The following is a 15,984-nucleotide window of genomic DNA, read 5'->3' as shown; positions in this document are numbered from 1 at the left end:
GGGCGTTGATTTCGTCCAATTCCGAGAATATTTCCTTTGTAGGATTTCTGAAACCAAAAATAGCAGAAAACAGCAACTGGCTCTTCGGCATCTCGTCAATAGGTTAGTGCCGGAAAATGCATAATAATGACATAAAGTGTGTATAAAACATGTGAGTATCATCATAAAAGTAGCATGGAACATAAGAAATTATAGATACGTTTGAGACGTATCAGCAATCTAAAACTAGGCCAACATTTCTCAAGGCCTAAAGAATCGCCAACACACAAGCTAACATTGCAGAAAAGACTCGCTAACACACAAAATAACGGTAGGTTGTTGATGGTTCGCCAACAAATAGTATGTCAAAGGATTGTGTAAGCCATATGTTTGGTGAGTCGGCCACTGTTGTGGATAAGCCAGCCGAGCGGCATTCCACATGTCCTAGTGTCAAGCGTAATTCTACACAGTCCATGGTAGAGCTTGTCGTGCCGCCATGGATGCTCACGGTGAGAGCTTAAATTTAGGGTTGTTCATGGTGCCAAGCTCGAGAAGAGGGTGAGACTAATGCTAGCCTTTGAGTCGTTGGATCCAGCGCCAGGGCCTCGCCGAGTCCAACGCGCCAATGCCAGTGCTACAAATTATGGTTAGTAGTTTCATGGATTTTAGATGCTACATAAGTTTGTGTAGCACATTGAGAACTCCTGTGTGCTCTGCTGCAAACTCTCAAGCGATATGCTGCAATGACTCTGGTTGTTTGTTGCACATGTTGCTTTCATGATGTAAACATTTTTGTTGTAGCGTTGGTCTCCTTGCTGCATGCATGTGGTGATTTTTTTCTCAGGGATTCGCTGCATACCCCTTACTTTTTTGTTGCTACATTGCTGTTTTAAAACATGTGGCTATTTTATAAGGTGTTGACACATTACAGAATAAATGTTATGACTTCCAACAATGTTTCAAACAAGCAAAAAAAAAAAACACAAACATAAGTATGCTACAATATCGGACAAACGAAGATCACCATTTTAAATCGATCGGAAAATGTGGGAGGCTGATCTAAATCTCCCTCCAGCCAGCCATTTGTAAGACCCCAAAAACCTTTGGAGTGCTCGTGCAAATAGAACGTACTTTGAAGAATAATTGACACTCCACTATAATTCTAAAACAAGGGAATATGAAATCGTAAAATTGCATTGACATTGTCTCTAACCAAGTTTTAAGTCATAAAAACACTGATGTTTTCCTTGCGAGTGTTTGGTCGGACGAGCTCTAAGTTTGTGTGCCAGTTACACAGTACTCTGATCTGAGGCATCATCCGGTGGAATTAGCACCAGCCAACAAGCGCCGAGAAAAACGGCACACAAGTGCAGCGTGTCCATCCATTCAAACAGGTTCAAGTTGCAAAAAATAAATCAGTTAAGCTTTAAGATGATTTGGTATCAAAATATACAACGAACAGGAATATGACCACCTAAGCACTTTTTTCTAGACATTACATGCGAAATACAACTAAGAGAAGCGGTCAGATATGGATACTGACATTTCACGCCAAAATAAAAAGAAGGGTTTCCGTCACGGCGTCAACTAATGCAATTGACACTAAAATGTAAAGTAGAGAAAGAAACGTCTCGCATGTATAATGCTTCTCTCCCAGGGAGTACTACTGGCCTACTGGGGTGCAGCCAATGCCTTGGGCTTAGGCTTGACCTCCACTTCATTCACCCCTCGGATAAATATTGAATCAGGCCCGTGCCTGCAAATTGCAAGAGAGAACAAGCAAGTCAACTTCCCTCAATAAAATAATCCCTCATAAAAAACTTAAGTTCTTGTCAGTAAGTGGTGACAGAAAATATTCAGACAAGGTTCAGACTTACGGTTTATCTCCCTCTTCATAAGTGTAGCTTGATGCCACAGCCAGCAAATGTCCATCTTTACTGAATGACAGAGCAGCGATGCTTGTAGCGTACTTCGAGTACTGAAATCAAAGTTCAATATCATGAACACAAGGACCACTTTAGATATTCACATTTCCCAAGAAGCAAAGCTCTCAGTTACCTGATATAATCTTTTCTTGTTTGTGCCGTCCCATACATTTACAAATCCATCACACCCTCCAGTGGCAAATGTGCCATATCTGCAGACAATAGCAATACTATTAAGGAAAATTCATAAGAAATAAACCTATGAGAAATCAGAAGGGAAATTAAACACCAAAATTTACATTGGATGGAAGGCAATTGAATTGACCGGATAAACAGTATCCCTGCCAGACTCAGATTTTCGGTGACACTTGAAAGCATACCTGAAAGAAAATTAACCAGTGAGTAAAAGAATATTTTAAACTGGACACAGTTAGTGCCACCATGGCTCAGTGTAGGTTACACTGAAACATAAGCAGATTGTATCTTCGAGCTTAGCGACTTCAAAGGAAAAGAGTGAGCACTGCAGAGGGATTGACTATGCACAACTACAAGTCAGGTTATAGTGTGGGTTATATCATCTTCTGCCAGTTTTGCATTAGAATGGTAGGACATGAGTTTGCACACTTCAACAATGTGTGATCATATAAAAAGTCAAGGTCACTATGTCACCTTTACCAACAAAATGCTCAATTTCCAAAAGTTAAAACAGTAAGCAAAACAATCCAGGTTGGAACCATGTAGTTTATGTTAGCACGAGAGATAACATGTTTGACCACTCTTTTCAGTATTCGGCATTTCTAATATAAAAGGGGTGCTTATCTTGCTTGGTTGCCCAAGTGTGTTGAACACACCGCCATCTACCCAGGTCATACCTGATGGCTGGGACCTGTCTGCCTGACAACATCTCTTGTGACAGAATGCTAGAACTCCTAGGAAAATTCTGAAGACTAAAACGCAGCTAATCTTGCCGCAAACTGCTAGTTTAGGCAGAGGAAGAAACAAGTACAGCAACCAGGCCTACTCAATCACAGTTTGGTTCATGGTGTAAGGAAGAAACTGAAAGAAGCTTATTAGGAGGTAACACAAGGTTGAAAATGAGATATCTGTAGACAATAAATTTAAATGAAAGGAAGATATCAAGGGGAGTATTCAAAGTAAAGATCCAAAAAGTTGTTTCAAACACCATTTGAGATTGGAAGGTAGCACAATACTACATGTTTAGCTACCCAAGTTTGTAATTTTTTTTCTTTCAATATTGAATTTGAGGCCCAAACTGAAGTGGTTTCCACGGTATCACCTCGATATAGTTTGAACTATGACAAGTGAAAGGATGATAAAATATTAAACTATAATGAAATACATTCGCAAACGATGGAAGCTAAAGCAGTTCATCCATTGCTTACTGCGCTATACTCCAAGAAATAATATTAGCAAGTGTGATGCATTAAGTAATTACAAATACAAAAGCAGATTTGTGAACCTAAAATGTAGAAAACATACTTTTTAGATTGTGCAGACTCCGAAAGATCGAAGAACTCCATAGAAACTCGTCCTTCGACAGAACTTAGAGCATACCCTGAAGCAAGCAGGATTACAGAAGATTGACCAGGAAATAATATTTATATATTAATAAAAAATTAAAGGACGAGCATGGTCTAAATTTAGGCCGGCTGAAGCACAAATTCGTCAGCAGTTGGTTCAAAATACAGTTGCTATATTTTTCTCAGGTGGCACTATCCGTATGCCATATAGTTCATTTATGTTATTTCGTGCATGTATAGAAAAATTGTAGAACTTGAAGCCTACTTTGTAATGTTAAAACTAATGTACCAGCGCCACATAGCAACAATTGTATACCATAGTATGCATAAGCATTTCTTTTTGTATAAGGTTAAACACTCAATATGAAGATTACAATCCTGTCTGCAGGAGCACATTCCACACGACTGAAATAAAAATATACAGAACAAAGACCTTATGTGTTCAGATTAATGACGTTTCTAATGTACCCACTGAAAAGAATATATTTCCTAGCGCACATAGAAGATCAGGCACAACAAGATATCTACACAAGGCAGCTTTCAAAAGAAAGCACCAGTATCATGGGTTATCAAAGGCAACTAAACTGATGTGCACATATTACAGCAATCTATGCAATGTTTCTGGTGATGGCTGAAAACAAATGACAACAGGAAACATGCAGCGATGTAGTGCACCTAGTAAAGAGTGAGAACAAGTTACCTGTTCCGTTGGGAAAGCATCGAACACAGCGTGTTTGATATTTCAAAGATGAGTCCCTTTTTTGCTCAGGTTGAGACATATTGCGCAAATCATAAATATTGACATGCCTTCCTGCTGTTGCAACAACCAACCTATTTCCTACCAACGACATAGAATATACACGCTCTGGTTGAGCATATGTCCCAACCAGTGTACGCTCTGGTCCACTTACTCCTCTTGGATCCCAGCATTTGATTGTCTTATCCCAGCTGCCAGTGACCACTTGTCCTAAATGGATAAATATACACAGGACGATAGTCAGATTCTTATTCTGTTGAATCATGACACACTAGCCAGATAGTATATTTTTGGAAACTTTTTAAAACAAAGTTGGGCAGAACTAGCAAATATTTGCACATTGTGAACAATATTTAGCAGTTTGAAAGAGACAAAGTCCAGTCTGTCTTGCACTCAGAATCGATGATATGTACCTGGAACAAGGTTCTAACCCTTTTTAAGTACCAAAGACTTAGCATAATTAGAATTTCAGTGGCCTGTCAATTTCGGTTAAATCATCTAGTACCAGCATTTACATATTCAAATACAAGAAGTTTCTTCACTTTGTAAAACAATTACTTTTGTGAAACTCTGATATGAATGGTACAGACAGGTTTTGGCTACATCATACGGATGATGGGTTGGGTAGAATGAAGCATGGGTAGAGAAGGCTAGAGATTAGCAAACCAGAACGCTAGAAGGACAAAGTTACTTTCTTCATTTCTAGAATTTGTTGAAGTTTCCCTTTTTACCACTGCTAACATTCTTCCCATACAATCATCCAAATGAACTAGTAGTAATAATCCATAGTGCATGCAGGCCACAACCATTTAAAGCAAAATATCACAAAACTATAGAATGCAGGCTTTTGTTAAAACTATCAAGGAACTGCAAGTTTAAGAACCAGTTTGATACGAATTGCAAAAGTACTTATGGTTTTATGAAACAACTTATTATACGTGTAGGTTTGTGAAATTTAATCTCCTTTTCTCTCCCTTAATCTTTCTTTTGTCAAGGGAGCATTTTTAGTTTAGGGTCTTTGTTTAATCTACTTTGGTAACTTGTAAGTCCAGAAGAGATTTATTTACCAACGCTGAATGCACACAGATAAGAACTCTCATGTGAGTCGTCCCAAAAGAGTAATGGTGCATCAATCTGCAGCATTGCCCTTGAATTAAGGCCAATGGATGTTACACTGGCATACTAAAATATATATATGGATGGCAATTCAAAACGAACAAATACCTATTAAATTATCCAACACAGAATAGAACAAACAATATGAGTACTGAGCCAAGTAACATGACTATCTAGCAGAAGGAAATCATAGGTATCATAAACAGTAGTATGAAATGGACATCCGTCCAAACTTCCAGCCAGGTGGATAAGACATTGGTAACAAGCCAAAATGCAAAAGCAGTTGAATACAAGTGTGTGAAGAGGTACCTGCAGCATAAGAGTACTCGACGCAGCGAACTGGAGCATCATGATGGCCGAGAATATCCTCTTTTGATGAAGCAAATGCTAATCTGATGCAGGCATGTGAGCACATACATCCTTGTTAGTGTTACAAAATGTGGAGATAACTGGTAATTACATAAGCCAAGATGAAGAAGAAGTAATTATGAATTTGCAAAGTTGAGTTTAGAAGCAACAGTGAGGTTTGTAATTTGGGTGTGCTGCTTGTTAGTCTTGGCTGCAGCACTCAACTTACAACAAAATATAAATCCAAATATAAATCATGATGGCTAACATATCAACTTGAGTCACGTGCACCCTAATAGTTTGCTGCTATGCGGTAATTCAATCATACTAGTTTATAATTCACCGGGCATAGAACTTACTCATCTACTGTGCTACTACCTTGCAATTTGAGTATTATTACTAGTGGTGATTTGCAAAGTGCTAGTAACTAGAACAAACAGTGCGGTAGATCGATTTGGGCATTCAATGCAGCGAGTTCACTAAAAGTGGAAAAAAAATGAAAGCTGATATATATAAATTGATAAATCGAACCAATCACAATCGATTATAGAAACGCTTCTGCGGATTCGACCAATCGAATGCAAACACGTGTGCGGAATAGGGAGGATATACGAGAAACCCTGACCTCCGCACGGTGTGGTCGGCGCCAGCGCTAAACCCGGAGGAGTCGTCGTGGAAGCAGCAGTCGAGCACGGGCCCCGGGTGCGCGAACTCGCCCCTGAGCACGTTCGCCTCGGCGTCGTACAGCCGGACCGTCTGGATCAGAGCGCAAGCGCCGAAACGAGGTCAGATCAAGCAGATCGAGCGAGCTAGGGTTTATGGCGGGTTGAGGAAAGGAGGGGATAAGAAGAGAAGAGAAGGGGGGTACCTTGTCCCATGAGGAGACGAGGAGGTGGTCGCTGTGGTTGGAGAAGCGGATGTTGGAGATGCCGTCGGAGGGTGGGTTGGCGAGCTCCCTGCCGCTGCCCATGGCTGTTGCGGCGGATACGTCAGTCATGGTGTTGGAGATGGGGGAGGAAGAGGAAGAGGAATTGGTCCGCGGCGGAGGATTCGGGGAAGGGATTCGAAATTTGAATCCGCAACGGGGGAGAGGCGACGACGACGGGGAGCCTGCGCAAGGTTTTAAAACGGGGATTTGGACTCGGCGAGCGGACGGGAACGGGGACGGGGGCAACGGGAGGAAAGAGGGAGAAGATAGATACCATTGCCATTCCGACGTGCCCGGCGTGGGCTGAGGCTAGCCATACTCTCCCTCCAATTAGCCGGCCCATCTAAATGGTCCACATACCTTGTACTAGAGTCGATGATTTAGGGAGCCCCAAATCGGCATATCCAACATTCAGGGTGTGTTTGCAGTCCCGCCGGCCTTAGATATTCTCACCTTGCCATAGCCCAACTAGCTATTTCTTTTTTCTTAGCCTGGCTCTGGTCATCGCGGCAGTGTCCAACCAGTACGAAAAAGAGCTCTCACCCAGGCTGGATTGCGAAGCTGAAATCGAGCTTCACAACCCGGCCAGGCTCAACTCGCCCCCGCAAAATACTGTGCAGCCCCACGCCACCCCCCTAGACCCCCACCCCACATTTTCTTCTTCTCACTTCCCCCTCCGCTTCTCTCATGTTAGCCTCCAGCCCGCCTCCCTCCTGCCGGCGCCGTCCTGCCCTGCGGCCTCCCTCATACGTCCCTCCTCCCGCCCTCCACATCTCATGCACGGCTGGTCCCAAGCTCCGCTGCACAGATGATTTCCCATGGCGATTCGAGTGCCTGGCTAGTCGATTCGAGTCCTCAGCTCCGTCGTCGCAGAGCTCCGTCGCGCCCAGGCCATGCACGGGCTCCGCCATTCCCAGTCCACGAACGAGCTAGGGACGCCGCGCCCAGGCCATGGACGAGCTCTGGCGCCCAGAAGACAAGCTCCGGCAATAGGACACCCCGGCTCGACGCGCCGCCAAGCGTAGGCGCATAGGTACGGCCGACCTCCATAGTACGGTCTTGTTGAAGAATATGGACCCGGTTACTTTTTATTTTTTTCTTAAGGACCTTTGTGTAAAATTTAGACCCAACACGTCTCACCCGATACAACCTATACGAAACAACATCTGAACTCATCATCTCTCAACTGATACAGGCTACCAAACAAGCAACAAAATCTCATTTGGGCATGTACGAGGTCACCATGTGTGACGAGAGATAGCAATTCTGAGGTGATAGAGGCGTTCATAAACTCCAGCCTTATCTACGCTGCTTTACCCGACCCAGGTGACCTACTTTCTCAGATGAGAGATTCGGTGGAGTAGTAGGAAGTCCATGTGGAGAACTAGAAGACAAAACAAATACAGCGGACCAAGCAATGAATGACCTAGCCTAGGCAGTCCTATGTTTGACCAATGCTGTCTTGTATTACCAAACGCACCCACATTGATCGAATGTAACATGGCGCGTTGTGTTTGGGCGTTGACAGATGAATACCGAACCCTCACGAAAACAGTGGCTCTTCTCTATGTTTGAGTCGATGAAGCATGAGGATTTGACTAAAATGCTCATCACCATATGGACGATCTGGCATGCGCGGCGGAAAGCGATCCATGAAGATGTTTTTCAAATCCTCATAGTGATGTCTACGCACGCTTCTATTCTTGTAGACGGTGTTGGGCCTCCAAGTGCAGAGGTTTGTAGAACAGCAGCAAGTTTCCCTTAAGTGGATCACCCAAGGTTTATCGAACTCAGGGAGATAGAGGTCAAAGATATCCCTCTCAAGCAACTCTGCAATTACGATACAAGACAAAACTGACAATGAACATCTCAGCAATCCTTTTATTTACTATGGGCATAGCTTTTTATTGAAGATGTGTCATAGAATGCTCACTATGGCTCGCTGTAAATTTCCACCATGAATGATGCATGGCTTAAGTTGGCCGCCCAGGTGTTTCTCTAACATATATACAAACTTTATGGACTTACAAAATTTTATTTTATTTCACACCGCTAGGTATCCATAAACAAAAGAACATGCTATCAATTAAATAGGAATAAGTGCAATGTTGAAAGCGTGCCCCATGAAAGCATGGTTGTGCTAACTCCCAACTCGTAATTTGCAAGCATATAATCTTCATAAGATAGTCACAATGGTTCAGGTTTATTAAGTGCAAGAAAGTAAATATGCCATCAAGTTTGTGAGAGCTTTACTTACTAATTTTCTCGTGACAAGATTTAATTTGGAAGATAAATAAAACATGATGAATATACTTGGAATAGCAATGATGCTAGTATGTAGATATGGTGGATACAATTGGAAAGCTTTGGTTTTTGGTGGTTGGATGCACGAGTAGAACTCATACTCAGTACATACGAAGGATAGCAAAAGACTGGGAGTTACCAACTAAGAGAGCAATAATGGCCATAATCATGCATAGCGATAAAACATTATTAATCAAAGCATAAAGTGATATTACAAGTCAAAAACTAAATGAGCATACAGGCTTTAGTTGACTGGTTTGTAGTCATAACATGATGTTAAGTTCTACCAAGTCAACCCAATAAAGCATCAAAGGAGAATACCACAATATTATGCTTTGTATGATGGAAACAACACATGATTCTTTCAATGGCACATTATGCACTTTCAGATATTTGAGACAAGTCATGCTACAACGACAAATACTAAGCATATAATAAGAATGACATCCAACATGACTTGCCAAAGTCTATGCCACAGTCTAACAAGTTTTCTTTTGCATCACTATACGCATGAAACATTTTACTCGTCTCCAACATCAATCAATTTATTTGAAACAACTCTCATAGCTAGTATTCAATAAAGACCAGAGAACTAATCATACATAAATAAATAAAACTAGCAAGATCTGAACAAAATAAGAATGGAAATCTAAGAGCTAAACGCAGTACTAGCAAACTAGAACACCCGCAGAATAATAAGAGTGAAAACTAGAGTGTTCTATGCAATGAAAACGGAGTGTGTCTCTCTCCCACACAAGAATGCTAGGATCCAACTATATACTACAACAAACAAAATAAAATAAAACTAAAAACAAAAATAAAGATACTCCAAGAACAACACAAACATATGAAGCAATAAAAATATAGCGTCTAGAAAATTGACATGATGCTTTGTTGATGAAGAGGGGGTGCCTTGGGCATCCCCAAGCTTTGACGCTTGTACCTCTTGGAAATTTCTTGGGGTGACATGGGCATCCCCAAGTTTGAGATTTTATCCATACGTCATCTCATTACATCATTCTTCTCTCGCTACACTTGAAAACTTTCTTCATACAAAATTTCACATAATTCTTATCAGCAGCATTAGTACAATTAAAATAATAAATCCACTTGGGTTCAGTTCTAACATATATAAAACATCCATTAAAACATTAGCTACTGTAGCAACTTGTTCAAAAAGCTCTTTCTCTCAAAAGAACTCAAAAAGAAAGAGATTAAGAGGCAACTGCAAATAGTGACAGAAATCTGTCAAAACAGAACAGCAAGTAAAGATCGATTTTTTCGAAAATTTTCTATTGCTCAAATCGAAAAGTGCTCAACTAACGAAAGTTAGATAATAACCTGGGGCATATGCGCAAAAATTGGCAGCTCAAAATTACGTTCTGGCTGGGAATACAAATGTTTATGGTGTCTCCACAGAATCTGTTTCGGGACAGCGACTTCCCCAAATCTTACTTTCCTCCTATTAGAGGCTATTATTGGCACAAAATCGAAATAAAAATGATAAGGAGAGGTTATTACAGAGGTAATAACTTCCAAGACTCAGCAAAAGAAAAATTACAGAAATTAAACATGGGTTATCTCCCAAGAGTGCTTTTCTTTAACGCCTTTTAGCTAGGCTTGATAGTTTTAATGATGCTCTCATGAAAATAGAAAATTAAGAAAAGAAGCATCAAGAAGCAAATTCAAAACACATTTAAGTCTAACTCACTTCATATGCATGGGAATCTTGTACACAAATAAATCCACAAAGAACAAAGTGACAAGCATAGGAAGATAAAACAAGAGTAAGTTCAAAACTTTCAGCATATAGAGAAGTGTTTTAGTACCATGAAAACTTCTACAACCATATTTTTCTCTCTCATAGTAAGTTTCAGTAGCATCATGAATAAACTCAACAATATAACTATCACATAAAACATTCTTATCATGCATAAAATAATATTACTCCCAGCATAAGCATAAAATAACAAAACAACTATCATTATTATTCTCATCACCATAATCATCAAATATAGGAGACATATTGTGACGAGGGATTAACTCGTCAATGCCTACAGATTGTAGACTTAGGGTTTCGTAAGAAGTAGAGGGCAAGTAGATCTCGAAGGTTCAGTCGAACAAATGTGCTCAAAAGTACTCATATTTACACTAGATCAATTATTTTTCTATTTTCATTGGCACTTTCAACTTTCACACCATGCAGTCATGAAATGTTGATGTTTCCGATTGTCATACGATGTTATGTATAGACATTCAACACATCAAAAGTACTCATATTTTACACTAGATCAATTATTTTTCCTTAATAGCCAACTTATCATTAAAGACTTATGTTATGTATAGACCTTGAACACATGAAAATTAAACATATTTACATCAGACCACTGAAGTCAGTTATTTAACCGTAACCAACTTATCAAGGATAGACTGGTTGTCGTTCACCAGTTTGAGATATTTGCTGAGAGCCTATAATTATTTCAAGTCAGCATACAAGCCTAACTTTTGCTTCATTGATGACTTTTGTAGATGAATATATTTGTCATTTGGATATGGTTCTTTTATTAGCATATGTAACATGTCATCATGGTTAGTAAGAATAAATGCAAGTACAGATTTACTTTTTGTTGGTAATATTTACATAATTTATAGTCAACAAAGTGCTAAGTTGTGAAATATTGTTGCGATGACTGGTTTCTGGAACTCATGCTTATTAATTTGTTGTAACATCTGAAGCTATGTATATATTTTCTCCTATAGGTATGTATGTTGACTTGGCATTGTCTTTTACTGATTAGAATTATTTGATATTGGCCAGTATATGTCTGAATTGATTAGCACTGATCTGTTCGTGTCATTGTTGTGAATTGTGAATGATCTGATAGTAAATCGGGGCAGCACTGTTAGTAGATTCCCCATTCATTTCAAAATTTAGAATGTAACATGTGTATAAAATGAGAGCAAAATTTGACAAGGCCCTCATGCTTCATTATAAATGCCGTGATTATAAATCAGGCCACCGACTCTTAGACAGATTGTACCTTCATTTGACAATTTAGCATGTAACATGTTTTTCTTTTACTTTTCTTTGCTTTGGGTCATTCATCGTACTATTGTTATCACCAGATTTTGGACAAATTCAGAGGTGGGCCGGGCTTGGAAGATTACACGTGGAAGATTTCTGAAGCGGCCTGGCACGAAGGATTTGGGCTGAATTGCCCGTGTATCTTTAATTAGTAGTTTATTATCTTAGATAAAAGTTAGAGTTTGTATCGTGCACGATGGGATATTCCCACGTTAGAAAGTCCCCTGGACTATAAATATGTACCTAGGGTTTATGGAATAAACAACAACTCACGTTCAACCCAAAACAAACCAATCTCGGCGCATCGCCAACTCCTTCGTCTCGAGGGTTTCTATCAGGTAGCGACATGCTGCCTAGATCGCATCTTGCGATCTAGGCAGCACAAGCCCCACGTTGTTCATGCGTTGCTCGTGCTCGAAGCGCTTTTGATGGCGAGCAACGTAGTTATCATAGATGTGTTAGGGTTAGCATTGTTCTTCGTTTAAGCATGCTTACGTAGTGCAACCCTTGCATATCTAGCCGCCCTCACACCTATCGCAGGTGTGGGGCGGCACCCGCTTGATCATTATTTAGTAGATCTGATCCGTTACGATTGCTCCTTGTTCTACAAGGATTAGTTTAATATCTGCAATAGTTAGGCCTTACAAAGGGGGAGGATCCGAGTGGCACGTAGGGTGGCGTTCGCAAGTCCTAAACCGGATGTTCCGAGGATCAACTTCATGTTGGTTTTTAGGCCTTGTTTAGGATCGGCTTACGAGCACCGTGCGTGGCCGCGAGGCCCAACCTGGAGTAGGATGATCCGATTATGCGGTGAAAACCCTAAATCGTCGTAGATCTCATTAGCTTTATCTTGATCAAGCAGGACCACCAAGTATTCGTGCACCCCGTACGAATCATGGGTGGATCGGCTCTTTGAGCCGATTCACGAGATAACCCGAGAGCCGATCGAGGCTCGTATTTAATGTTTACATGTATGCCCTGCGAGAAACTAAGCGAGGCATCCCCATCACCTTCCCGACCGGGTATAGGTCGGGTGGCACGCCCTTGCACTTCGCATCGCCGCGTGTGACCAGAAGAGCATTGCGGGCCGTCGCTCGGAGGGGCCTCAGCCAGCCGCGGCTCTAGGCTCTTCCCGGCTCTACGGTGTTGACAAGGCCGCTGCCCGCCGGTGGGTTTTGGCAGTCAACACATTCCGGCACGCCCGGTGGGACTAACGTCTCCATCAACCACATCGCCATCTACATCTGAGATGGCGGACGGCACGCCAGTCACCTACGAGGAGCTGCCTGACGAGCTCAAGAAGCAATACAACGAGATCAAGGCCACCCTCCAAGCCGACCTCATCGGCTCTTTTCGAAGAACCCGTTCCCATGGCATCGGATGGAAGGGATTCTCACCGCAAGGTGCACTCGATGGGATAGACCTCTCTGCCCCGTCGGAGGAACGCACCGGGGGACTGCGGCGAGGAGATCAACTACTTGGTGGCTCACTCGCTACATCGCCACTCGAAAACTTGGTCAACGTGTTGGAGCGTGTCGCTCCGCGCGTAATCCGAGAGATCATGAGCCACCGGTACTCGCCGTCGGGACCAGCTCTCGGGACTCATCAAGGAGAGTTGCCATTCCGGTCCCGTCCACCGCTGCCATATGCGTTGGCAGCACTCGCTGAAGTGCCGACTACACCGGCATTCGTCGTCTACAAGATTGGTGGTGACCCTAGTGACTACCGGTTCTTGACCGAGGCGCCTAAGGAGATCCCTCAAGGATACGCGTGCACGTATGTACCAGATTGTGGTAGCCGGGCACTCACAAACCAGGCCACAACATCGGGGACTCCGGCGTTGACAGGAGGAACGTCGGCAACGAGCTTGAGAAGCGGACGTGGCTAACTAAGTACGCCACACCGACGAAACTCCCGAGCCCGGCTCCTGCAGTTGGCTCGAGCTGGAAAAGCAAACATGGCTGGCTAAGTACGCCACCCCGGCGAATCTTCGAGTGCAACTCCTACAGCCAGACACGGCGGATCAGATCGGTACCATGCGAGAGACCAGTTCGGCATGGTGCCGAAAAGAAGGGCGATCGGCTATTCCAAGCCGTACCCCGACGATTACGAGATGATCCCGCTGCCACCTAAATATCGGCTCCCCGACTTCTCCAAATTCGGTGGATCGGATGGCTCCAGCTCCATCGAGCACGTCGGCCGATATTTGGCTCAACTAGGACCGGCTTCGGTGTCGGATCAGCTACGCGTGAGGCTCTTTTCACAGTCCCTCACGGGATCGGCTTTTGGATGGTACACCTCTTTGCCGGCAAACTCCATCCAAGTCTTGGAAGCAATTGGAAGAACGAGTTCCATATGCAATACCATTCGAAGCTTCCGAGTCTAGCATTGCCGATCTAGCACAACTACGTCGAAGCGCGGAGAAACGAGTGACGAGTACATCCAGGCGCTTCAGGAATCTTAGGAACCGATGTTATTCGGTTCGTATAAGCTGAAAAGGAAGCGATCGAGTTGGCGGTAGCAGGCCTTGCAACACAGCTCAAGGACATGGCCTCCCAAGCGAGATTATCCCTCGGCGGCGCACATGGTTCGAAACTATCAGCATATGAACAGCGCCACCCGGACTGTACCAAGACAAGTTCAAGCGTGCGATGAGTCATGGTCGATACGAGAGGAAGATGAAGTGCTCGCGGGAGACCAAGAAGTAGAAGTGGCTGAGTGGACTCGGGGAGGAACCCCCGTGTCCCGCAAATGGGTAAAGCCACCAGGGCCGCCCGGGGATTTGATTTTGACGTGACCAAGACTGAACAAATCTTCGACCTCCTGCTCAAGGAGAAACAGATTGACGATTCTCGAAGGTCTCAAGTTCCCCACGGCGAAAGAGCTAAACGGAAAGCCGTACCTGCAAATTCCACAACTCGCTCTCCCATGCCACCAACGACTGCGGGGTGTGGCGTCGGCACATCCAAGCGGCGATAGAGAAGGGGCGTCTAATTTTCAACCGAGTACGCCATGAAGGTCGACACCCAACCCTTCCCCGCCGTTAACATGGTGGAAGTCACCTACCCCGAGGGTTGCCAGCCAGGTCCCTCGTTCAGCATCAACATGGTAGGACCCGGGAACCATTCACGGCAAAGATGGAGATGAGGGCAGCTGCTCTCATAGCAAGGATACGAGAGGAGGCCGCTCCACGCGATCGGCTCCGTCATGATGGCAAGCGCTACGTCACGGAGGGAGAGGTGAAGAACATAAGATATCAACGGCCTCTCTCCGATCACCTCCTCAACAAATATGTGAGTCGGTATGACCAACGCCGACGGTCCAATTATGATGATAGAGGAGATCGTCCGGCTAGAGAAGCCAGAAGACATCGTCGGCGAGGATCGCGATGAGGAGGAGCACGAGCGGCTGTGCCACGGAAACATCAAGGGAGCAAGATGACAACGCCGGACACCGGGACTGCCCTTTCTTCGGACACTTGCTGGGATTCGGGAATGAGCCGATTGCCCACAATCGGCAATTGCCTGAATGCAACAAGAAGAAGAAGGAGGCAGCCAACGTGTCTGTGTTCGAGCGCCTAGGGCCTCTCCCGCCACAAAGCAAACGCGATGAGTCACCTCGTTGGGCAGATCTTGAGGATTCGGAAGACGAGGGAGAAGTAGACGAAGACAGGTACCACCGGCCAAGGTGGTGCCCTGACGGACTCAGCCGTTCCCAAAAGCGCAGGGTTCAGCGATTGCGCGGCCTGGAGGAAGCCGAAAGGTTATGCACCGCATACGCTAAGGAAGGCACGACCTGATCCGGCTGCAAAGGTTCAGCGAACCCTGGATGAAGAGGGTCGTCCACGGAAAATGGAGTGGCGCCCCAAACAAAGGAAAGCCGATGATGAGACATCGGCTGGCACAAACATGGTACTCGTCTTGCCGACGAGCTTAGTGCTCCACGACTCTACGGTGCACTCAAGGTGGACGACGAAAAGCGCATCAAGTCGGAGGTTGGGT

The 15,984-nt window shown here is 43.8% G+C and overlaps 1 protein-coding gene across 1 annotated transcript; it reads right to left on the bottom strand.

Annotated features, from left to right (window-relative positions):
• Positions 1-1,581: 1,581 nt before the first annotated feature.
• Positions 1,582-6,823, bottom strand: LOC124698657 (mitotic checkpoint protein BUB3.1-like). The gene is made up of 9 exons (XM_047231129.1): positions 6,535-6,823; positions 6,292-6,422; positions 5,628-5,710; positions 4,146-4,412; positions 3,405-3,480; positions 2,204-2,284; positions 2,038-2,116; positions 1,857-1,957; positions 1,582-1,735 (listed from the first exon to the last, which is right to left on the bottom strand). Exons 1-9 carry the CDS (start codon positions 6,661-6,663, stop codon positions 1,651-1,653), a joined length of 1,032 nt encoding a protein of 343 aa, XP_047087085.1. The 5' UTR covers positions 6,664-6,823; the 3' UTR covers positions 1,582-1,650.
• Between the last annotated feature and the right edge of the window lie 9,161 nt (positions 6,824-15,984).

The sequence above is a fragment of the Lolium rigidum genome, chromosome 3 (assembly GCF_022539505.1).
Source record: "Lolium rigidum isolate FL_2022 chromosome 3, APGP_CSIRO_Lrig_0.1, whole genome shotgun sequence".
Taxonomy (NCBI): domain Eukaryota; kingdom Viridiplantae; phylum Streptophyta; class Magnoliopsida; order Poales; family Poaceae; genus Lolium; species Lolium rigidum.
Note: the sequence above shows the minus strand (reverse complement) of the source record. Positions and strands in the feature narration are given on the sequence as shown.

Bases quoted from the DNA above. Each gene is read 5' to 3' on its own strand.
- LOC124698657 (XM_047231129.1), bottom strand. From the start codon at position 6,663: ATGACTGACGTATCCGCCGCAACAGCCATGGGCAGCGGCAGGGAGCTC. The intron at 6,423-6,534 runs GTACCCCCCTTC...GCTCTGATCCAG, and splicing joins TCGTCTCCTCATGGGACAAG to ACGGTCCGGCTGTACGACGC. The intron at 1,958-2,037 runs GTAACTGAGAGC...CTTTGATTTCAG, and splicing joins ACAAGAAAAGATTATATCAG to TACTCGAAGTACGCTACAAG.